Source organism: Squalius cephalus, assembly GCF_949319135.1.
Source record: "Squalius cephalus genome assembly, chromosome: 12".
NCBI lineage: Eukaryota > Metazoa > Chordata > Actinopteri > Cypriniformes > Leuciscidae > Squalius > Squalius cephalus.
The window spans coordinates 29,410,026-29,435,998 of record NC_137133.1 but is presented as its reverse complement, the minus strand read 5'-3'; the positions used below and the strand labels follow the sequence as shown (position 1 = coordinate 29,435,998).

General features: G+C 34.2%; 2 protein-coding genes across 5 annotated transcripts in view; both read right to left on the bottom strand.

The window, feature by feature from the left end:
• Window positions 1-16,307, bottom strand: part of gtf3c2 (general transcription factor IIIC, polypeptide 2, beta) — a 23,024-nt gene extending 6,717 nt beyond the window's left edge. Inside the window, exons 1-13 of one of the 2 annotated variants that reach the window (XM_079887940.1) lie at window positions 16,108-16,307; window positions 14,947-15,147; window positions 14,431-14,644; window positions 13,483-13,762; window positions 13,314-13,390; window positions 13,125-13,202; window positions 12,952-13,050; window positions 11,356-11,583; window positions 11,137-11,248; window positions 9,653-9,764; window positions 3,281-3,312; window positions 1,548-1,677; window positions 1,286-1,430 (exon numbers count right to left, since the gene is read on the bottom strand). In XM_079887940.1, coding sequence (XP_079744066.1) covers window positions 1,286-1,430; window positions 1,548-1,677; window positions 3,281-3,312; window positions 9,653-9,764; window positions 11,137-11,248; window positions 11,356-11,583; window positions 12,952-13,050; window positions 13,125-13,202; window positions 13,314-13,390; window positions 13,483-13,762; window positions 14,431-14,644; window positions 14,947-15,109 — 1,670 coding nt within the window. In that variant the 5' untranslated portion in view covers window positions 15,110-15,147; window positions 16,108-16,307. The remainder of the gene's footprint in view (window positions 1-1,285; window positions 1,431-1,547; window positions 1,678-3,280; window positions 3,313-9,652; window positions 9,765-11,136; window positions 11,249-11,355; window positions 11,584-12,951; window positions 13,051-13,124; window positions 13,203-13,313; window positions 13,391-13,482; window positions 13,763-14,430; window positions 14,645-14,946; window positions 15,148-16,107) is intronic. The other variant, XM_079887941.1, reaches the window with a different exon arrangement.
• A 538-nt stretch (window positions 16,308-16,845) lies between these two features.
• Window positions 16,846-25,906, bottom strand: znf512 (zinc finger protein 512). 3 transcript variants are annotated; one of them, XM_079888217.1, is made up of 16 exons: window positions 25,857-25,906; window positions 25,260-25,348; window positions 24,450-24,505; window positions 23,790-23,839; window positions 23,486-23,670; window positions 22,893-22,973; window positions 22,694-22,813; window positions 22,493-22,617; window positions 22,313-22,399; window positions 22,130-22,228; window positions 21,019-21,186; window positions 20,711-20,905; window positions 20,522-20,623; window positions 19,469-19,531; window positions 18,572-18,670; window positions 16,846-18,438 (listed from the first exon to the last, which is right to left on the bottom strand). In XM_079888217.1, exons 2-16 carry the CDS (start codon window positions 25,345-25,347, stop codon window positions 18,025-18,027), a joined length of 1,932 nt encoding a protein of 643 aa, XP_079744343.1. In that variant the 5' UTR covers window position 25,348; window positions 25,857-25,906; the 3' UTR covers window positions 16,846-18,024. The 3 variants fall into 3 exon arrangements, with proteins under 3 accessions (XP_079744343.1, XP_079744344.1, XP_079744345.1); XM_079888218.1 differs by having other exon boundaries at window positions 25,621-25,891; XM_079888219.1 differs by lacking the exon at window positions 25,857-25,906 and adding an exon at window positions 25,582-25,659.
• Window positions 25,907-25,973: the final 67 nt, after the last annotated feature.

Below are 25,973 nucleotides of genomic sequence, written 5' to 3'. Positions count from 1 at the left end.
GATGTCAAAGCTGAATTTACACATCACATGATCCTTTAGAAATCATTTTAATATGCAGATTTGGTGCCAAAGAAAGATTTCTTATTATTATCAATGTTGAGTTGTGCTGCTTCATGTTTTTGTGGAAACTGTGATACATTTGTTTCAGGATTCTTTGATGAATAGAAAGTTCAAAAGAACAGCATTTATTTGAAATAGAAATCTTTTGTAACATTATAAAAGTCTTTACTGTCACTTTGATCAATTTAACGCATCCTTGCTGAATAAAAGTTTTAACTTCTTTAAAAATAAAATCCTTCTGACCCCACATGCTCTCCTCTGAGCATCTGGACAGTAAAAGGGCAGAAGAGACAGCTGATCCCCCCTCAAACCCTCCGGCTTGAATGCTTGAAATTGTGTGCATGGTACGGCTGCTTTATGGCAAAAATCATAAACACGACTATTTTTGGTCAATATTGAAACCACGATTATTGGTGGGCGATATGATCAAAGTCTTATTTCACGAAATGAGTCATTAGAAATATCAGTTAAGTTTCACAATTTTACTTTAGCAAAAACTAATGCTAGGCTAACTAGTGTATGAAAAAGACTGCATTTTACAACACTCACTTATTTGGCTGATTTGGATGTTAAGTTTGGGATTTTAGGGAGTGAAGAAAAGGAAGGTGCGCTGGACAGAATGTGGCAGCGGAACAATAATCGTTTTACCTCGATTATCTTGTTTTCGTAATCGTTGGAAGCCAAAATTGAAATAATTTCCGATTAATCGCACAGTCCTAGTGCATGCATACAAATTTTAAATACAACCTTTAAAAGCATTTCTTTAGGTGTATCTGAATTCTACATGAGCAGTCACATTTAAAGAGCCTAAAGAAAAGAAAAAAAAAAAAAGACAAGAAATCTTCACTTGATTTCACTAGCCCCCTGTGGAGCAGTGGGATATGGTGTCATTTTCCAAATGAACTTTTCTAATGCCACTTACAGCAGTCTTTTATAAGGTCACAGCTCCTTAAATCGAAATGCTACGAACAGGCTGTTGAAACTACTGATGCTGAAACAATGTGTGATGCTATATGATGAAATATATTTGATCTAGACTGCTTCTCTGTTGCTAAATGAGAAATCTCCATGGGCGGGTTTCATCACAAAATACACCACAAATACCAATGAAAAATACTGGATACTACAATCTCATATAAATAATACCCATGTTCAGATACCAATCAAATAAAAACCAACCTCAAGTCCACACCAAACGTCTGACTACACTACAGATGATTCTCACCTCGAGGCTTTGCACCAGCTCAGGGTTCGGATGTTCTCGTCGTGGGCATGAAAGCAGTGGTAAGGGAAGAGAGACACAACTCCATCTGGAGACTTGACTTTCAGTAGTGTAGACTTGCTAGCAAGATCCCACAAACCAACCAGACCTGGAAAAGAGAAAGTGAAGTGAAACATATTGCGACATAAATAAACAAAGATATTTACATTTTTACAATTCTCTTTAGAAGAACAAATAGACCTATAGACAAAACATATGAAATCACCATCATAGAAGCCAGCTGCCAAGAGGTTATGTGGCTTGACATGGAGCCAATCCATAGCAAAGCACAGGCCACTTTGACCTTTATGATCTGCCTGGTTGGAGCCCATCTTCAAAGAAAGCACCTTCTTCACCTGCAAAAACACACCATCATAAAACAGGTCATATAACACTGATCTAAAACACTTCATCTATCTGTAATAATTACAAAATTAATGGTATACATAATTCAGGGTTCCCACAGCTTTTGACCAATGAATATCCATGACTTTACAATGTTTTTCCATGATTACCACATATAAATTTCCAACATTTTTTATATAGTTAAAAATATATACTGTATACATAGTGTATTTTATATATATATATATATATATATATATATATATATATATATATATATATATATATTAGGGCTGTTAAACGATTAATCGCGATTAATCGCGATTAATCGCATCCAAAATAATTTTTTTTTTTTTACATAATACATGTGTGTGTACGGTGTATAATTATTTTCTATATATAAATATGCACACATGCATGTATATATTTAAGAAATATTTGCATGTATATACTGTGTATATATATTTATATTATATATAATTTATATTATATATAAATATTTTATATATAAATAACACATTTTCTTAAATATATATATGCATGTGTGTGTATTTATATATAGAAAATAATTATACTCCGTACACTACACAGACAAATTATGTTAACACAAACTTTTATTTTGGATGCGATTAATCGTTTGACAGCCCTTATATATATATATTATATATATATATATATATATATATATATATATATATATATATATATATATATATATATATATATATATATATATATATATATATATATATATATATATATATATATATATATATATATATATATATATATAATTTTCATAGTTTTTTATGACAATGCAAAATATTAGTGCAAAAATAGTGCATACCTTTTTAAGCAGTGCTAAGTTATTTAAGATGCTCTAAATGATACAAAACGGCTAGAAATTATGTATTTTTTTATTTTTTATTTCTAAAGATTAATTTCTAGCTGTTTTTTTTAAATATTTTAGATCAAAGCACAGCTTAAAAATGTATATGCACTATAGAAATTCCCATTTATATAAAATATACAAAACATTTACAGAAACAACCCACTATATAAATTATAGAACTATGTTTCTGAAAATATTTTATTATTATTACCATTATTTTAATATTTACACAATATATATTTTATTAATTCATATTTTTAAATTCCCTTATATTTCAAGCTAATTAACAGTTTAATATTTGCTCAATAGTTCTATAAAGCTATTTCCTTCTCCCTTATCCAAAAAAAGTTTAGATTAATCTTTCACCCTACACTTAGTTTGAGGAGGTCCTTCTACCATAACAGCTAATTTCCAGAAGATCATCTCTTGGATGCTTGAAAATGTTATGTAGATTGCCCATAAAATGGCCCAGAGGAGCCATAACCAGAACAGTTTTAGTGAAAAACCACTTCAACTGTGAAATTAAGCTACAGTGAAAATGACACGTCAGATTCAAGCAAGCATTCCAATGATCTCTTGCCATTCTACCTTTACATCAGTTGCTTTAGGTTTGATGCAATGACTGTGTAATACAGTATGTTTTTTAATGTGTGTGAAACAAAGACTGAGGTCTTATCTGTGAGAATAAGAAGCATGCTGGTAGAGAGTGGATATTGACCTACCCGGCATATCAGCGGTGCTTGGCTGGTTTCTCCTATTGGAAAACACATAAATGTGTTCAATGTGCACTTACAGATAGGAACATTACTATTCAACACATGACTGCATTTATCAAGAAAAACAATCAAAGGAACAAGGATCTAATGACGTGCTTAACTGAAATAATTTAAAGTATAAACAATCAGCAATTTAACAATGTCATCATTTAAAGGGGTCAAATATAGTGCATTTGATCTTATAGAGTTTTTTAAAAAGTCATCATTTTGTTTTCATCATTTTCCACTTGCTCTCCTGTACTATTAAAATCGAATGGGCTGTTTTTGCTACCATCCCTTTAAGACTCCAGCGTAAAATCTGTATAGCTGTAGAGGTTGTGCTTTTATTTAGAAATAAATAATAATAATACTATAAACTCCAATCAGTGTTTCTTGAACAAAAAATGAAAACGAATTTCCAAGTTCTTTAAACAGTGATTCATATTCTCACTAAGCAGAGAATAGAAAACAAAAGAGAAGTGCTAGAGGTGGTGAATGGAGCCACATGTATGAAACTGTGTGTGTCTATGGTCAGGCACTGTGCGCATGGACAGAGTGTGTGTATGGGAGTGCAGAAGTGATATATTGCGGCATGGCTTCAGGTCGGAGCCGTACAGAGAGGGATGACGGGTCGATCAGGTCGATAAAGCATCGCACCTCTGATCCACTCATTCTGGCAGCGTGGCAGACAGCCCTGATCACGGGCCCTTTCTCCAGGCTGACTAAGGTCTTTTTGATTGACAGGTCAGAAGGAAATGGGTGTCAGGTATTCGGCTGAAATTCATGGCCTCAAACACTAACAACTGTGTAGCGATGCATCTTTTTTGTCATTTCAATTATAGATCCTTGTCTGATGAAAACAAGCCAGTAAATTATTTCCATTGAGAAGGGAGGAGTCAGCGTCTCTCTCGTCACCTTTTGCGGGACACCCTTTCACTCCAGAGAAAACCTATTTATAATTATCTAGCATAAACCTTCCAAACCCGAGACCATAAATAGAAAGTGGGAATGTGGTTAACTGTTTTATCACTAGCTTTTTGAAACGTGTCCTATAATTGCTCCTGTGAGTCCTTTTCAAATCAATGGACAATCCAATAATCAATCTACAGTACGAAAAGGTTCAAATTAGAAATTAGAACAAAATGTTTAATAAACAAAAACCTAAAGTAAAATAAAAACGAAGAGAAAAACAAGGAGATGTACAAAAACAAATGAAGCAATAAAAAAAAAACAAATTTAAACAAATAACTATAAAAAAATTGTTATTTTTGTATTTAAAAAAAGAATAATCGTTTATAATAAATGTGTATTTATTACACATGAAATAAACAAAATATTAATAAATAAACACCTAAAAAACTAAACAAAATGACAATAAAAACAATATAAATTAAACTAATAAAATGACAATAAAAACAGAATAAAAATAAATAAAATGACAATATAAACAAAAACCAATAAAAACAAAATAAAAATAAATTAAATGACAATTAAACAACTAAAACTGAAAAAACAACAATACACAATAACCAAACCAATAAAAAATAAAAACAAAAATGTAATTTTCCTTAATAAATAAATAAATAAATATACAGTAAATATAACAAATATTAACTAAATATGAATAAATTACCTGAAAAAATATAAAGACAATAATAATAATAATAATATATATATATACAGTACAGGCCAAAAGTTTGGACACATTACTATTTTTAATGTTTTTGAAAGAAGTTTCTTCTGCTCATCAAGCCTGCATTTATTTGATCAAAAATACAGAAAAAAAATTTAATATTGTGATATATTATTACAATTTAAAATAATTGGTTTTCAATTTATTATACTTTAAATTATCATTTATTTCAGTGATGCAAAGCTCAATTTTCAGGATCATTACTCCAGTCTATCAAATGATCCTTTAGAAATCATTCTAATATGATGATTCATTATCAAAGTTGGAAACAGTTCTGCTGCTTAATATTTTTTCATAACCTGTGATACTTTTTTAGGATACTTTGATGAATAAAAAAAAAGAAAAAGAAAAAAGAAAAGAAAAAAAAAGAAGCAAATGTTTTCAAGATAGAAATCTTTTATAACAACAATATACACTACTGGTCAGTAATTTGGGGTCAGTAATTTTTTTCTTTATTTTTTTTTAAATAAATCAATAATTTTATTCAGCAAGGATGTGTTAAATTGATAAAAAGTGATAATAAAGAAGATTTATATAAAAAAATATATATATATTTTGAATAAATGCAGTTTTTTTTAACCTTTTATTCATCAAATATATTAGGCAGCAGAACTGTTTCCAACACTCATAATAAATCAGAACATTAGAATGATTTCTAAAGGATCATGTGATTGACTGGATGTCACATGTGACACTGAAGACTGGAGTAATGATCCTGAAAATTCAGCTTTGCATCACCGAAATAAATGATAATTTAAAGTATAATAAATTGAAAACCAATTATTTTTAATTGTAATAATATATCACAATATTACATTTTTTTTCTGTATTTTTGATCAAATAAATGCAGGCTTGATGAGCAGAAGAAACTTCTTTCAAAAACATTAAAAATAGTAATGTGTCCAAACTTTTGGCCTGTACTGTATATATATAAAACCTATAAAATATAAAAACAAAACAAAAATAATAAAAAAACATTTTGATTTTCATTTATATACATTCACTCCAACACACACGCATGCACACACAAGCCAAAGAGCAGGTCTGAGGTCTGACAGAAGGATTGTGCGTTCAGTAATGAAGGTTAATTCCCTGAGGGATTAAAAAGTTCTTGGCCAGAGCTCATTGCCGGGTCACTGACCAAAGACTCCAGGAGAGCGAGTCCAGTAAGAACCACAAACAAAGCCATGAACAGTGTCAACAGAAAACAGTTTCCAAAACCAGTGTGGAGATGTTAAACTGGTGGAGTGTGAGAAGCAATTTCTCTAAGTAATATCTGGAAAATACAAGAGCGAGAGAAGGAATAGCTTTGTAAAGGTCATAGAGCACGTTTTTTAGTTGAACAATATCCAAGCATTCCTTCAGAATTTACAACTGCGAGCGGTGCAGTACATGCCCATTTCAGTCCAGATCAGAGTGAAGATCAAAAACATACACATTCAACCAGGATTTCTTTTTCTCAAATTCCCTTTTAAATTCAAGACTCAACTTGAAGAAGAATTGACGCTCACTAACAGCTTCAGTCCTTTGAGAGAAAGAGGTCTTTAAAGAAAGCATTTGTTACATCCGAACAGTTCTTCTGGCCTCAGGAAAGCGTAATTAAGAAAGCATTAAAGCTTAGAGTAGGATCGATGAATTAGAAGCTTGCAAACAGGGAGAATAAGACACTGGCAGCACTGAAGAAACAGAGGCGGTTCATTAATGACCGTGGGCTGGCTTCTTATCTCTACTGGAGCAGGGCCCGAGTCTACCACACCGAGGGCCCCTGAGGGACCGACCATATCACTGCTCAATAACTAGAGAAACCTAGGACAAAAGCAGAATGTCTGAATGATAAATAGTGAGGACGGCCATGAAATTGCCCCTGTTTACTAGTGTATTAAAGTAAGTGGAAAAGTCCATTAATTCCATTGAAATTCCATTATATTTCCAGGATTTCAATAGCCATGAGAAGCCCTATGAATATTGTTTCTTGATAAAATTCAATTTTATTAAAAATATCCCCCAAAAAAATTTCATGTTTTTTTAAAAAAATTTAAAACAAGTGTTTTGTATTTGAATATACTTTAAAATGTCATTTATTTCTGTGATGTCAAAGCTGAATTTTCAGTATCATTACTCCAGTCTTCAGTGTCACAGTCATGATCCTTCAGAAATCATTCTAATATGATGAGTTGCTTCTCAAAAAACATTTCTTGTTATTATCAGGGTTGAAAAAAGCTGAAAAGAATGAATTACTTTAAAAAGAATTGTACTGACTTAACCTTTTGAATGCTAGTGTATATTCAATATGATTATCTTTCATTAAATTACATTTCATTCAATTATTATTCAATGCTATTCAAATGTACTTCTTTATTTTATTAAAAATTTCAAATTGAATGATTTTACTGCCGGTAAAGGGTGTCAGGCACACCATATCAGAAATATTTCCATGATGTTTAAAGCCTGTTACAGAACTCTGCCATGTTAAGTTACTAATTAAATTGCAGTGGTATGGAAACAGTTAATGTGGAAACAAGTACACTACATAACACATTATGAACATATTATCAGCTCTTGAGATGTGATGGATTGTTGGCTGTATGCTCAATCAATTAAAATATGATATGCATTCATCATGTTAACCAAGGACTGGCACCTGGATACAGAACACAATACCAGCAGATCAGTGCTAGAGGGAGATCTCTTTCACACACACACAGTATATTTTATATATATATATATATATATACACTATATGCAGTATACACACCTTTTATTATTTATTGTTTTATTATTATATTGTACAAACTGTATAATACCCCTAAACCTATCCAAAACTTTCTGCATTTTCACACTCTCAAAAAACATAATTTTGTATGATTTATATTCTTTTTTCCTCTTGGCGATCAAAAAAAAAAAGTCTCCACAAGATAAAAAATTACTGGTATTACTATCCTTGTGGGGTTATTCGGTCTCCATAACGTAGGGAATACCAGGACCACACACACACACACACAATTAGTGAGGGCGTAGACTACCATTGATTTTATATCAGGTTAATAATACTTTCTATCCCCAACCCAACTCCTATCCCTAAACCTACCCATCACAGAAACACGTGCAAAACACTAGATTTTAATATAAACATGTTTTAACAAGTGAGGACCAGTAAAATATCCTCACAAGTCGACTCGGTGGTCATAATATATAACTATATAAGTGAGGATACTTGGCCCTCACAACATAGCTAAACTTGTACCTGTACACACACACACACACACACATTCTTTCTTGTTCTCTCTCTCTCTGTTTCTAGTTATTTGCTGGCATCATTCGTGAGTCAAAAGGATCTTTATAATTAAACCAAGGCTGTATATAATACCTGTAGAAAGCTATCCATTAGCAATCCCATTCAGTGTATGCAATTTGTATTGTGTGACATCGAAAAAAGCATAATATAATAAAATGCTTGCTATACATGTTTCATGCAAAGAATTTCATTTAGTCAGAAAGACTAATATTTTGAATAGTGATTGGAAAAATATGATTTTTGCTTTCAGAATAGCTCATAAAACAGACTCAGCTATGAAGAGTGATCGGTTAAACTGTAGACAAGCGAAATTTCGCTGCTGTGAAAAGGGGGGCCTCTAATCAAACGGCTGAAGGCAGTGAAACTCATATAGGCACTAGACCCTCACTCCTTTTTCCTCTCTCACTGTGACCGTGATGAATGAGAAGCCCTGGGAGGGTAATCTTTTGCAAACACACACAAACAGTACAGATAATGTGTTTAAGAGAATAAAGAAAAGAGGAAAACAGGGAATGATGCAGTGAATGACAGGTCATCAGTCTGTTCCCAGCACTCCCTGAGGAGAGGACATTACGAGCTCCCACGGGACAATCAGCCTACGCTGGCCATTTTATCAGTGCATGTGGCCTTAAGATGGGCAATGAAATGAAATAACATCCCACAATCCACATTTAAGAACCTGAATAGCTTCAGAAAATATTTGTTTGAAAGCCTGTAGTAAAACACCACACCTTGACTAAAATTGTAATTATTTAATGAATTAGTAGACGAATGAAATCAAATGATTGTAACAACAATCAATCAATCCATAAATAAATTCAATTCATCTACAATTTCAGTAAATTTAGTTTGTTCTGTTCTTAAACTATTTTCCAATGTTTGTAAAATGTAATTAAAGACATCATGCGATAAAGATTTGATGGTTAGTTTAGTGCTAATAAGAAAAATGCATTAAAGCACTTGGCTTGGGACTCTTCTGTCTTGTGCTGTCCTCTTCTGGAAGGATCAACACATTGCACATGAAGTCACTGGGTGTTTCTAAATCATGAGTGTCCAATAAGGAATGGCCACCTTCCATCAGAGTCTAGCCTCAACCCGAATTAAACATCTGAACAAGCTAATCGAGGTCTTTAGGATCACTAGAAACTTCTAGGCAGGTGTGTTGAAGCTAAACGCTAGGGGAAGTTGACCCTCCCGGAGCAGGAGTGGACACCCCTGTTCTAAAAAAACAGCCAAGTGTCCCACAGATAGTGTTAAAATAGTCATGACAAACTAAACATTGACTGTCCTTGGCATTTTAAGTGGACCTGATATGACCCCATTAAAGAAATGCATTTGACCATTCTCTCACCTTTACTCTGATGGTGTGCTGCAAGGGCTTCTGGGTGTGGAAGACTGTAGACACCGATGGTTCCATTAGAGAAAGCTGCTGCTAGAAGACCTAATCTAGGCATTTGTGGAGCCTGACAAAAACGAAAACACATTTACATCAATGTACACTTCAATCACAATCAAAAAAGATCACAGAAAAGTATTAAGAAGAATGTTCTCACAAACACAATTCATTTGAAAGCATTATTTTAATACATTTTTGTTCAATACAAAATATATATATATTTTTTAAAGGTGCACTATGTAACTTTCGGCCCTCTAGTGGTTAAACAAAACAAAACTGAATGCATTGGAAGTTCATGTTTTGGTTGTGTGACTGTTTGGATAATTATGACCTTTTCAAAAAGCCAAGCCAATGTTGATTCTCATTTTATTACGAGCTCTGTCGCATTCTCGTTTGCCAGCAGACTCTCCTCTCATCTCCTCCCCGGAGATTTGAGATTTAGCGGCTCCATGTCAACCTTTCTCGCTTATTGTGACAACTAACCTCTGCCACTCACACACCATACAAGCGTCAAAGTAGCCGGATAAACTTTTCTCTATTTATGGATATGACGAGACACGCATGGGCGAGTGACGCATGTATGCAATTTCCTGCGAAAACCATCTTGACAGGTCTAAAATATAAACTGTTATACTAATATGCTTACCATAGTGAATCAGGGTAACACAAAACCACATTTTGTAAGAAGGGTTGATGTATCGATTTAAATTTAGTTAATTCTGAACCAAAAAAAGATACATTCTATACCTTTAAATTTTCTTAAGGGGTGGTTGAATATGATTTATTTTAGTTAGTGTGTAATGTTGCTGTTTGAGCATAAACAACATCTGCAAAGTTACAATGCTCAAAGTTCAAAGCAAAGGGAGATAGTTTCTTTTAAAGAAATTGCTTTTTAAGGACTACAACAAACGGCTGGTAGGGACTACACGTCATTCCACCAGGGTAAGTGACATCACCAACCCTAAAATTTACATAAACCCCGCCCCCTGAACACGATTTATAGATGATCAAGACAGAGTATGCTAATCAATGACTAGAAGATAACTAAACATAAAACTAACCATTCACCAACTAACCATTCAGAAATGTGGTCTACATGTTGTCACTTGTCTCTCCATCTTTCTGACTTCGGTTTTAACACAAAAGGCTAAAAGTTTTTGAAATTTCCAGTGCATGTCTGTGTGAGGTAAAATGACAAGCTCTTGAAGCTCCGCCCTCTGTACTGGGAGCAGCAGCTCATTTGCATTTAAAGGAACAGACACAAAAACGGTGCGTTCTCAAAAGGTGACAACTTTAACATGATATATAAAAATATCTGTGGGGTATTTTGAGCTAAAACTTCACATACACACTCTGGGGACATCAAATACTTATTTTACATCTTGTGAAAGGCCATTATACACCCCCTTTAGACTATTTGGTCTAATGTCTTTTCTTACCTTTCTGCTGGTGGAGGGCAGCTCCCACACTCCTGCAGGACACCACTTTATATTCCAGATGCATCCGTCATCGATCGCTAGAGCATATGCTAGATGAGGAGCAGTTGAGGGCCTGAAGTGGGCAGATAAAAGTGTCAGAAATGACTATTTTATTTAAAGCCCAAAACGCCATACACATTTCCACATAAAGCCAATCTGTAAGTGCCTTATCTTGGTCACCTGCTTTTACACTGAAGGTCTCCGATGTCCCACAACTGCAGTAAGACAGGACCTGAGTACAGGTTGTTGATTTTGTGTTTGTCATCCATGCCTTTGTGGCAGTAGATGGCAGTATATTGTCTTTTTGCTGCCCCGTCAGGACATGGGCACCACTCCATGGACCGCACAGGACCCCCCACAAAGAACAGAGCGTCCCAGCGCTCAGAATGATGTGGCAATGATTCAAACCTGCAGACATTTTTCATGAGAGGAGATATACAAACGTTTGAGGTCAGTCAGACTATTTTAAAATAAATTAATACTTTTATTCTGCATTATTCAGAATTGATGTTCTTTTAAATGTTCTATTCATCAAGGAACACTGCAAAAAAAAAAAAACGTTTTCACATTTTCTCAAAAATATTAACCAGCAAAATTGTTTTCAACATTTATGATAATAATAAGTGTTTCTTGAGCATCAAATCAGCATATTAGAATGATTTCTGGTGGATCATGTGACACTGAAGAATTGAGTAATGATGCTGAAAATTCAGCTTTGCCATCACAGGATTAATTACAGTTTAAAATATATTAAAATAGAAAACAGTTATTTGTGTAAAAATATATATATTTTTAAATAAATGCAGCCTTGGTGAGCATAAGAGAAATCTTTCAAAAACATTAAAAACCTTGCCGACCCTGAACTCTTAAACGGTAGTGTACTAATAATTAAAAATAAAATTAAAATAAATAATTTAAAATAAAAAGAATCAAAATAAAACACTTACTAAAAAAAGATGATATTTGATAAACTAACCAAACAATAACTAATGACAGAGAAAATGTGAATGTGTAGTTACATTTTTTAAAAGTTGACCCTCAGGAATACTTTGAGTAAATATTTTAGGTCAAAGGGGACTGACCGAAAAAAAAAGTTTGGGAATCCCACCTGTATTAGCTGAAATTAATTGTAACATATCTCATTTATTAATAATGGCAACAATCACACCATGTAAAAAAATATATTTGTATGATGATAGAGACAATGACAGCAACTGTCAATGTCATTCATTTGCATACTAGCAAACAACAGGTTGATTTAATCACTGTCAGTAGCCGTTTCCATCCAAAGTTGCGAACTTAACTTATGTGCAAAAGAGAGAAACGAGAAAAGAGAACAAAATCGTCACTTTCTGTGAAATTGCATTATCAAACTAATTTTGATGACAGACGTTTGGCTCAGGCATTTCAGAATGATAAAACCAACATTTGAGATGACTGTGCAATGAAACTGATCCACTGGTTTGTCCAGTTATCCAATCACATCCTCTGTAGAAGTGAAGTCACATGAGTTTTTTGCTGCGCATTGAGGGATTTATTCAGTTAATAAAGTTTCCATCATAATTTATTCACGTCGTCTTATCAGATAAAAAAAATGTAGTCGCTTCAATTGAGAGCATAAGTTTTTAATGCGCAGAATTTATGAATATTTTGGCATTTCCATCCAGTGTTTTTTATGCTATACCCCAAAATGCACATGATAGCTGGATAGCTACTGTGAAAGCAATATTTAAAGAACCAAAGCGTGTTAGTGGAAACTTACAAATGATATCTTACCTTTTCACCGTTTGCAGTTTGATCTGTCCCTTGATTTTTTCCCGCGTAAAGGTAAACGAGGCAGATTGTTTCTCTTGGGGTAAATATTTTTCAGCCTCACTGTTAATCAAAACAAACACCTGTTAAAATGACAATTTCCATAGATATTATGTGGTATTTAGCTATACTAATACCTGTTGGACAGGAAATGCCAATCTTTGGCAGAAGGAATCCACTCAGGAAACACCCAGGGGGAAAAGTTTTCATCCCGGCTAGCATTTAGTAAAAGAAGGAAAAGTAATTTAAAGATACAAGTGATACAAATATTATAAACTGCTAAAATGGCAATTCTAACATAATCTTGTAGCAAGTGTATAGCTTACAATGATTTGGTCCTACTAAAACAGTTCCAGACAGGCTCCATTACATTGTTAGCCAAGCCGTTTGGAAGCAGACACTGCTGATGAGCAGAACATAATTAAAAAATTAGACCACACAGATATGGTAATCAATGTCAATAACAGAGCAAAGAGAATTGGGCTATAAACTCACATAATTTCCTCGGGATGATCTGCTTCTGCGCTCCACGTTCAAGCTGAAGTCTGGCTCTGAATCTTCTTCCTCTTCACTCTCTGCCTCTTCAACCTTTCCTGGGGAAAAATCCTCATCATCATCCAAGTCGCTGTCAAACTCTGGAGTTTTTCTTTTCGTCCCCCTTCCCCTTGCTGCATTCTTTTTCTTGGAGGTGCTGTTCGCTTCACCAGTATCGGGCCTATCTTTTGTTGATTGAGTACCGAGATCCTTGGCCAGCTTTTGAAGATAATCTAAAGCACTGATCAAGATGAAAAGAATGAGATATGAATTAATAAGACCATTTTTACAAAATTAGCAGCTGATCAGGACAAATCAGATCCTAAAGAAAATACATCAAGGTTTGTGAAAATACAACAATATTTTTACACACCAAGACCTGGTTTCACAGACAGGGATTAGATTAAAGGGATGGTTTACCCAAAAATGAAAAATCTGTCATCATTTACTCAACCTCAAGCTGTTTCAAACCTATATGAATTTCTTTCTTCTACTGAACATAAAAGAAGATATTTTGAAGAATGTCGGTAGCCAAACATTTGATGGATCCCATTGACTTTTTCTTTTTCCTACTATGGAAGTCAATGGGATCCATATCAACTGTCTGGTTACAGACATTCTTCAAAATATCTTCCTTTGTGTTCAGCAGAAGTAAGAAATTTATTTCCATTAATGTTTTTGCTACTGCAAAATTTAAGACACTTTGTGAATAGCTCAATGGTAAGCATGTTGGTTACGCAACGTGGAATAACCAAGTTCAAGTCCTGATCAGAACACTTCATTTGACCTTTTTTTTTTTTTGTAGAGCAAGATATAATTAATCCAGCAATATACAGTATACTATACATTCATATAATCTATACATGCTATATAAATATGTGGGAAACTGCATAAAGCTGGAGAGCATACACTTTAGCAGCTCTCCTCTTGGGCCGACCACTAGAAGTGAGTTCAGAAGTATCAGAGATTGCTGAATTGTCATGTTGTGGTGGAGTCTGTGGAATGATCTCCTTTCTCCTCCTTTTGACAGTAGTCTTTGCCTTAGAACCTTGATTCTTTTGGGTTCCCTCTGCGTTAACTGGGCTTTCCTGGTCCACACCTGGGGGAACCTGAGAGGTCAGTCCTAGAAAACAAAGTCACAATAAAAGATTCATGAACGCAGTGGGAATTTGATCCATTTCTGTTTATCCATGTTGATTCATAAAAGTGTTTCTCTCACTTTTAAGGCATAAAGAACAAAAGCAATTTAAATCACATCATGAAGGTCAAACATGCCTTTTGGCAGAACTTGGTTCTTCTCTAATGACAAACTAGTCATATAAAAGCAGGGGTTTTATAGTTAACTAAAACTAAAACCATAAAAAAACATCTTTGTAACTTGAAATAAAACAAACATTGAACACTGAAATTACGGTACACGCTTACCAGACATTTGCATCTCTGACTCCATCTTTTGCGGCTCTGAATCCTGAGTAGCTCCTTTACTCTCCTGGTTAACCTGTTCCGGTTGGTTATCTGTGTTCTTTTCACATGGCAAACCCATTTTTCCGCCTTTCTGCTCGCCCAGCTTCAGGGCAGCTGCTGCCATTAATACCTGTTCTTTCACAGAACTGCTCCCAGCACAGTCTAGAAGTAAAGAAATGTGTTGATTTTATATGCAATGGTTTAAAATCAAATGTGTACAAAAATAGAATATCAAACAAAAAATATATAGGCAATATATGCATGTTCACGCAACATTTCATCAATTACCATAATTGACAAAAATACATATAAAAAAAAAAAAACATGGCATTGTCATGGCATCATGCACTTTTCTGGTACTATTTTGTTAGTGTGATATTAAAATTGAATCAAATGTGTACAAAAATAGAATATCAAATAAAAATATAGGCAATTAAAGCATGTTCAAGCAACATTTCATTAAATACCATGATATTACAGAAAATACATATCCAAGAACCATGGCATTGTCAAGGCATCATACACTTTTCTGGTACTATTCTGTTAGTGTGATACGAAAATTTAATCAAATGTGTACAAAAATAGAATATCAAATAAAAAAATACATATATATAGGCAATATAAACAAAAACCAGAAAATTCAATTCCAAAACCATGGTATTGTCATCATGAGGTACTTTTTTTGTTTGTTAGTTTGTTTCTAAAATTTTTCAGAAATAGTAATCCACGCATGCGCAAAGTCCAGATGACAGGCGACTTGGCTACACAAACATTGAGCTTACTCAGGTTATGCCAAACAATAATTACTCAAGTAATTTAATCTCCTACAAGCAAAATAAATAATTAAATAAATTTGACATTACATTTTAAAAAAGTTCAAAACTGCTTTTAAAATAAGCAACGTTGATACTGCCTTGAGTTGATGGATGTTCCTTCTCCTTCAGAAGTCCATTATATTCTAAAGAATAACTTTAGAATAAGAAACGCTTGCTTCCATAAAGGACAGGAAAGACATGGGCTTTTTCTCTACACTGACAGCTTTTAACAGTGGCTCAGGCTGATTGTCCACCCTTTCCTTCAACCACACGGTCTGCGATTCTCGCGGGTTCGAATCCAACTCACCTGACACAATGAAAGACTCACTGCCGTCAGACGCCCGCTGGGTACAATCTGCCCGATTCCGATTTAAATTAAACCACTAGTATTCAAATGTGCCGTACAGAAATATGCTGCTTTTCTATGAAACTCCTCAGCTAAAGCATTTTTGATATATCAGCTAGCCGCCGCCATGTTTTAAGGGTCGCCTATGACCTCGTTTGCTCATTACCGCCCCCTATCCAACACTAACACCAGAGAGGTTTTAAATATGTGCGTGATCCCGCCTGACCACGAGGTGGTATCAATGTGGTCAAGCACAGTAGAGTGCTTTACTGCCATACACGTGCACGTTTTTACAAAAACAATACACCCCTTCCTCTTATCCTCTGCATTTGCACAAGTAATTGGTGATCTTTTTCAAATCTTAAAATATATGCATAGCTAGAAAGCTGTAGCTCTTTTGGAGGTGTATTTCGATGATTCACCATGTGCAAAAAGTCTGTTTTGAGTTGTATTCATTTTACATTTTATAGTAGTTATGGTTTTAATGGATATGTTGGAAGTGTTTTTTTTTTTTTTTTACTTATTTTTTGTTTACATATTTTGAAATCCATTCAAGCAAAAAAAAAACAAAAAAAACAAACACATAGGCCTACACTACAGTGTACACACACACAACATAATTTAATATTATTAATAGTACATTCAATATTTAGTATTAAAATAACATTGCTGAACACAGGGAAAAAAAAGTCACAAGCTAAAACATATAAACATTTATTGACTTGATTAGTGAAATTTTAAGCACATTTACATTGTTAAGGAGGATTGATCCTACCTATTTTACATTTGTAAGCCATTTTTATGTGTGCATGTATATTTAAAAGAATCTGTTTTCATAAAGACAGATGTGGTTTTCTAAAACTTGAAAGAGATTTGTTCTTAAAAAAAAAATGTATCTCAGTAGACAAACTCATTTTGGGTCATTTTAATCAACACAACAGCTTTTGAATGTTCCAACAAACTAATTTTTCCCTCCAGGATCCAGGAACACTTCTAAAGCACAATGTAACTTCATACTGAAAGGCTAATCACCGTCAGAATCACACTTAATAATATCACAAAAAACAGCAGCATTCATGAACATTGTAACATGCATCTGTTTCAATAAGTTGGTCACTGGTCTACTGTAAAACTTAAGAGGTGTGGCGCATGAGACAGAGCTACAACATTCATACATAGATATACTTATTTCAAATATTTTATTCCAAAAATGAAATAAATAATAAAGTCAAATTGTGATATTACTTTCTTTAAGAGAAGTTTTAAAATGTTTGCTGTGGCCTTTCAATATATGCAGCTCTTCCTGTCTATAAAAAGGGAAACACAAGTTTACATCCTACAAGTACAAACACTACCGTTTGCATTGGTTGGAGTTAATAAGATTTTTTTGAAAAGAAAAGAATACTTTTATTCGGCATTGAATTGATCAAAAGTGACAGTAAAGACATTTATAATGTGCTGATCTTTTGAACTTTCTATTCAACAAAGAATCCTGAAAAAAAAAAGCATCACGCTTTCCACAAAATTAATAAATAAAAAGTTGTTTTTCAGCAAATCAGCATATTAGAATGATTTCTGAAGAATCATGTGACACTGAAGACTGGAGTAATGATGCTGAAAATTCAGCTTTGATCATAGGAATAAATTACATTTTAAAATATATTAAATAGAATACAGTTATTTTACTTATTGTTATTTTTTTACTGCATTTTTGATCAAATAAATACAGGCTTGGTGAGCAATTCATAAGAGACGATTCATTTTGAAAAACAGAGAAAAAATCTTACCGACCCCAAACTTTTGAACGGTAGTGCATCTCTTTATTCTTTGGAGGTAAACACAGGAGAAATTCCATTTTGTAAGAGGAGCAGGAATGATTTATGAATGACTTCCAGGTCTCTGGCTGGACGCAGGCTTTGTGAGGGGCCTTCTGAGGGCCCACTGGTCCCCTGCCTCTGACTCGCTGCTGGAGCTCTCGCTGCTGCTGCTGCTGCTCGGACTGTCACTGCCGCTGAACTCATAGCAGTCTTTCTCCTGTCCGCTTTCTTTCTCCTTCCGCCTGTTTCGTCTCTCCTTCCTCTTTATTTCCACTCTTCCAGGGGTTGCTGTTCCACTTGACATGGGCATCGCTGACGTCTGTCTGTCCTGCCAGGTGCTGGATACCTGGGGAAAACTGAGGGCTGGATCTGGCGAGGGAAGGTCTGGAGGCTTCATGGAGTCTTCCTTTGGCTGAGTCTTATGCAGTTTATCTAACTTTGAACTCTTAGACTTGGACCGAACAACAAACCAGTCCTGTGTAAAATAATAACAGTGAAATATTGGTTATAAAATGTATTAAGGAGAATAAAATTAAAGGTTATGTGTTACCCAGTGTTATTTTAGTATTTTTCATTGCCTTTTATTTTCAAATTGATTAACAATTTACCTGAGAATGAATGGAATTTATGTGGTACTTGACTCCGCTTTCAGAGTTGAATTCTTTCTTACATATCAAGCATTTATACTTCCCAGTCTCAAATTCACCCTGCAGAGAAGAAAAAAAAAACTTAATATCTTCATAAATTAATCCTGTTCCAGAGCAAATCCAATTATGACCAAGAAAAATAATCAAACAAGAAAACTAATTATAAGAAAAACATTGATTCAGGTAATAAATAAAAAGGCAATAGTTATTTAGTTGCAATTAAACTGCAGATAGATTTATTTTCTGGTTAAAAAAAATACATTCAAAAGTTTGGGTTTGGTCAAATTTAATTTCATTCATAAAGGATTCATTAAATTGATCAAAAGTGACAGCAAAGACATTAATAATATTACAAATAAATGCTGTTCTTTTGAAATGTATATTCAATCCAGAAAAAAGTATCATGGATACTTATAAAAGTATCCATGTAACGATAATTATGTAATTATACTTACAATTATTCTTGTTTGATACTTTGATAGTAATAAGAAATGTTTCATGAACAGCTGATTTCTGAAGGATCATGTGACACTGTAGACTTGAATAATGATGCTGAAAATTCAGCTTTTATATCACAGGAATAAACTACATTTTAAAATATATTAAAGTAATAAATACAAATAGTAATTTTAAATTGTAATAATATTTCAGAATATCATTTTTTACTGTGTTTTTTTTATCAAATAATTACAGGCTTGGTGAGCCTTAAAAAAAAAACACTTACCGACACCAAATTTTTAAACGGCAGTGTATAGTATTGCGGCAGTAAATATGAATTTTTTCCATTTAACATACCAAATATCCTGTAATCTAAGCATTATGTACATCTCTTAAAACAAAAGAGAAGTCATTCCTTACCAAGGTACATAACCCAAGATGAGCCTTTAGACCAGATACGCTGGTATAGAAGCAGCCACATCCCTAAAATGAAAACACAGATCATATTTGGGATGGCAAAATCAATCATTCGCTAAAAATCTTTCCTTTTGCATAATGCTACATTCATGCCACCAATGCAGAACTTTAATGAATGCACCTTTAAAGGGGTGGTTGATTATGATTTCACTTTTCTAACTTTAGTTAGTGTGTAATGTTGCTGTTTGAGCATAAACAACATCTGCAAAGTTACAACGCTCAAAGTTCAAAGCAAAGGGAAATATTTGCTTTTAAAGAAAAGGACTACAACAAACGGCTGGAAGGGACTACACAACATCCAGGGTTAGTGACATCACTAACCCTAAAATTTACATAAACCCCGCCCCCGGGAACAAGCAGTCCATGTTGAGAAGAGGAAAAGTTGTTGTATAAGAGTACATTTGTGAGTCAGCTCAAACTTTAGCATCAGTCTTTTCACATGCAATAGAAAGTCACTCTGTGTGCATCTCACAACAGTTCCTATACGAGTGATTTATAGATTACCATGACAGAATATGCTAATTGAAGATAGTTAACTCCACATCAGCAACATAAATTCATCAACTAACCATTCAGAGACGTCCTGAGTGTTGCATTCTACATGTTGTCACTTCTTCTTGAGTATCTCCATCTTTGTCTGACTCCGTTTTAACATTAAAGGTAGAACAGTTTCTGTCATTTTAGTGTGTCTGCATGAGGTAATCGCAGCTGCTAACACACAGAAGCTCTTGAAACCCCGCCCTCTGCAACAGCTCATTTGCATTTAAAGGGCCAGGCACAAAACGGTGCGTTTTTGCTCACCCTCAAAAAGTGACAACTTTAACATGCTATATAAAAATATCTGTGGGGTATTTTGTGCTAAAATTCACACACATACTCTGGGGACATCAGAGATATATTTTACATCTTGTGAAAAGGGCATTATACCACCCCTTTAAGTTTAACATAATGGTGAAAACTTATGGAACTTTAGCAGTTTATGAATGATGTTCACACCTTGTTGGGACACTGCACTTTTTTATGCAGTTTGACTTCATTCTTCCACTTCCGAAGAGTCTCCTGGCTGAAGGCCGGCAACCCTGGACGAGAATACTTCAGCTACATGAACACAAAAATACCATAAATGCCTATAAAAATGTATGAAATGCCAATTCGTCATTCACAGTCATATATGTTTAGCAGCACCTTCCTGTCGTCTGGTACCAGGTCACGCTGGACTTTCCTTTTGGGCCATTCCTTCAGCAGCTCCTCACTGGCGATCTCCCTCAGGTGGAACACGGCCACCTGCGCCGACAAGCGTTTGGCCCGTCCGCTCGGTGTACGCTCTGGGACGGGCTCTTTCGGTGTCTTTACCTCCTCTACTTCAATTTCTTGGACCGTCTGCAACAGATAATGGAGTCTTATTTGCAGAAACTTCAACAGCCTGAATGAGAATCAATCATGTTAGCACAGATGTTTATTTATACAAGTGAATAATGGGTAGGAAGACTCACCGGACCGTGCTCGTTCTTGAGGTGGTACTCCAGACCCGCTCTAGAACGATACGCTTTTCCACAGTGCTTACAGTTCATTAAGAGTTTCTCCAGTTCTGACGCCTCTTTGCCACATTTCTTCATATGATACACGTAACCCATTATACTAGTAAAACTTCCTGTGCAACCCTAAAAAAACATTCAGTTAAGAACAGTACAACAGCAGCAATTCTAAACATCCACAATGCTATATAGTCATTATTTAAAGTTGTATTATTATTATAGTCGATAAGATTTTTTATACTTTTGTAAGAATTTTCTTGTTATAATCAAAAATACAGTAAAAAGAGTAATATTGTAACTATTATAACAAATTAAAAGAACTTTTTTCTATTTAATATATTTTGAAATGTATTATTTCCTGTGATTGCATTGCAAAGCTGAATTTTCAGCATCATTACTCCAGTCTTCAGTGTCACATGATGCTTCAGAAATCATTCTAATATGCTGATTTGCTGCTCAAGAAACATTTCTTATTATTATCAATGTTGAAAACAGTTTTGCTGCTCAAAATTTTTGTGGAAACCATGATTTGTTTTTATGATTATGTTTTTTTAAAATGATTTTTAAACAATTTCATAATTTATTTACCATGATTAATTATTTGATGAAGAGAAAGTTTAAAAGAACAGATTTTTTTTTAAAATAGAAATGTTTTGTAACATCATAAATGTCTTTACAGTCACTTTTGATTAATTGAATGTGTCCTTGTTAAATAAAATTATTTTATGTTTTATTTAAAAAAATGTTACTGACTCCACTTTTAAACTGTAGTTTACTTTATTTTCATTTTCTTGTTTATTACTAATACCTTTCCATTTTTAATATGCTGACCTGTGATGGACTTTAAATGGTAATAATAATAATAATGTTTCATTTATAAAACGTCTTTCCCAAGCTCAAGGTCGCTGTACAGGTATAGTATTTTGCATACTATAAAAATCTATCGCATTATTAAATCTCCACAAATGTTACGTGCAGCACTGTATCATTATCAAATTATTTTATTGCTGGAACTAAATAATTAATTCTTTTTTTGAAAAGACATTTTAATTGTAAAATATGTCCACACCTCTTTTGAACATTTTAATTTGCCCATCCTCTTTAGTACTTTCCGTAGCTTCTCCTTCACTGCTTGGTCAACTAGGTCATTCCCAGTATCTGGAATGGGCTGAAAAACCAAAAAGAATATAATCTTTAAATCAACACAATCACCCTTTTCATTGTCAATGTTACTAAATATATAAAAACTAACCAAGTTGTTGTGGTCCGCCATGAGGTGGTACTTCATTCCAGTTGAAGTTTTCAGTTGTTTCTCACAGTGTGGACATGTAAAAGGATTCTACAAAATCAGGTTCAGAGCTCAAACAGGTGCTAATAAAAATAATGATAACAATGATATTTTTATAAACATTGTAACAATATATGCACGTACCAGTTTGCAGGTTTCCAGGTGCTTCTTTAACCCATCCACTGTTTTTCTTCCAACGCTTTTGCATTTTGGGCAGGTCACTCGACCCTTTGCCAAAATCTGCAGCTGCCATTTCTCCTCCTGACTTCCTGTAAAGAAAGGCACCGATATTCAATATTCGTGTTTGTGTCGTTTTCATTTAGCCTGAACAACCACCTCATTTACCTGGTGGATAAACAGGTGACTCTTTCTTGGTGCACTGAGATGATTTCTGCTCCTGCGAGTGCGTGCTGTCAGTTATCTGATTCTTGTGAGTGAACTGAGCAACAGGAACTATAACAGGTACTGTAAAAGAAAAAATATTCCGTCTTCACTTTTCACATTTTATTATGTGGATTATTGAGGAAAAACATGAACTTCATACCTGTTTGCTTTACTTCCTCAATGTGCTTTTTTAAGGAGGGCTGGTGAGCTTCTTCCATCTTCTGCTTCTTTGATTTAAAATCTGTGGTATAAATACTATTTGTACTCTTGGACATTATTTAGACCGTCATATATCCATTTATTCTACTTAAAGGTTTAGTTCCCCCAAAAAGGTCAAATCTGTCATTAACTTCTCACCCTCATTTCGTTCCAAACCCGTAAGACTTTAGTTCATCTTCGGAACACGAATGAAGATCTTTTTGATGAAATCTGAGAGCTTTCTGTCCCTCTATTCACAGCTACACAACTCCCACTTTGACACTTCAAAAAGTTAGAGATCATAAAACTTATCCATATTAATTGAGCGGTTTAGTCCACATTTTCTGAAGAGACTTGATCAGTTTATATGATGAACAGATTTAATTGAGGCTTTTATTCACAGTACAGAACTGGCTCAGATTTCATTAAAAATATCTTCATTTGTGTTCCGAGGATGAATATGAGTCTTACAGGTTTGGAATGACATGAAGGTGAGTTAATGATGATACTTTTTGGGTGAACTAACCCTTTAAATATCTCAAAGTCTGTACTTACCTGTTTCTATTAAAGTATCTGAACTGGATCCATCGATTTCCCCCATCATTCTGCTGGTGTGGTCAGTGTGCATATGTTGGCTTTCCAAACCATTGATCAGACTGGATGCGATAACTGAATTGGACGATGACCCATGGCTTGAATCCTCTGTAGGTCTCAAAATCACAGGCTGGAGATCATGATACCTTAGGACATGAAGTTTTGACACCATTATTAAACCACTATGCTTGAAATTTACTACTGCAAAGCAGGAAATTTACTACTAAATGTCATGCATGAACACAAGTGAACACACAAAACTCACTTTTTTCTGGAGTAAGTTCTCTTTATTTTCTGAGAGCTTGTCCCCTCATTCTGAAATGCAGTAACACAAATGCAATAATACAATTAGTTCTGATGGTCTCGTGTTTCATTTGAATAATTACCTAATGTCATGACTGTTATAAACATGCTATGAATGTTTGTGATTATGATTGTTCTTTTCTCCCTCTTTTTTGTAGATCTGATTGGTGCGAGTTTTGGGGCTGTTGTTTCCGTTTCACATTCATGCATTTTTCCTGAAAACTTTCTACAGTTATCCGTATATTTATTTGCAGTCACAACTCACTAACCTTACAGATTACTGATATTTTGATCATGTTGTCTTATTCATTTTTCTGATGTAATAAATTCATAAATATGCGTGTGTCACACCTGGCTCAAAGATGCAACATTAAGGGTAGACGGCACAGCTGAAAAATCTCAAAAAAGAATTTATTAGATCAGACAATGTAGTTTACAGGCCCAATCAGACCTACAAAAAATAAAAAAAAATAAAAAAAATAAACAACAACAAAAAGCCAGAACTCAAACGCAATAATAAATGGAGCAATTCCAATAGGGTAACCTAACAACTGGGTCATAACACTAAATCTATACACTAGCATATTGATGCGCAACTCAAGGTGAGGATGCTTGGTCTTACTTTGGATGGTTTCATTCCACTACCTTCAGCCTCTTTTCCCAAATCCTTTATGACATCTGTTGAGGGCACAATCAACTGTTGAATCGATTCAGTGTCATGTAAGCTACTCTAAAATTAATTAATTAGTAGCTACAAATGCTTATATATAGCTACAAATTACATCTTTAACAGTGAAAATAGATTACTGTACTTTTTACTCTCTCTAAAAAGTATTGCATTACTCTTTAATTTCTAAATCCCATATCTACCTCGACCAGTTGAACAATACTTTTAATTCTTTCAAATAAATAATATAAAATTGTTACAATTATTTTTGAACTGAAGGTTACATTACAATCATACATTAGACATTAAACATTAAATTTTGATGTTAGATCCACTATTGTTTGATGTAATGCAATTACATCAGAAGTAACTGTCATTAAATTACAGAGAAATTTATAGTAATCCTTTATTTTACTTTTTCAAAATTAATAATTACTTGTAGATGAATTACACCCAACACTGAATATAATAAATTAAGAACATATAAACTTTCTAAATGATGTAACTGTAATTGATTGTCTTTACAGATAAAAAAATAGTCATTAGCCCTATAATGTAAATGTATTTAATTCCTGTAGCTCAAACCTCAGAGCATGGTGGTGCTGCTAGCAACGCCAAGGTCATGGGTTCAATTCCCAGGGAACGCAAGAACTGATTTAAATTTGTACTTTAAATGCAATGTAAGTCACTTTGAATAAAAGTGCCCGCAAAATGCTTATATATGTATATTTATCTAATCAAAGTTTAGTACCAATGAAGAATTACCTGGTTTTTGGGGGTTTAGTTTTGATCTTGGCATTTTCCTCTTGCTGGGTACACATATGGCAGACATGTTACCCTGGGTCTGATCCATCCTATTACACACAAACCATGGATAGATACAGAGAAGCATGGATAGGGATCTACTACTAACTCTCTATATTACATTTTTACTATCATCCACAAAAACAAATAAGTAACAGTCACATATAGGTAAGCTCCTATGTGGAATTTCATAATTTCATTAATTCAATGCCCCCCAAACAGGCAAGCAGATACTGGTTGTACTAAGTATCTGAGAATAAAACATTTTCATGCATGGACTAACCCTGTATTTGCACAAAGAAGCTGAAAGCTCCCTATGCACCTTTATTGCAGAGCATAACTGTAGTCTTCAAGATCACTGCCACCATCACATTCACTGCCCACCAATATTTCCAGCCAAAAAAGGACGCATGACGGCACTACGTCAAATAAGCCCTACACGAATGTACCCGACCGTCAAACAATTCATATGACATCGACATACAATAAACTTTCAATTTGAAGGGGCATATCCAACACTCAATGTTCACAAAACAACCAAGAGTAGCTATAGCATACCGACAACGTCCTCTCGGCGAGATCACTTCATGCACGGCACGCCTCCTCTTCTCACCAGCCAATGAGAACGCGCCTTCCCACCCACATACCAAAAGGGGCGGATCTCACTTCAGAACA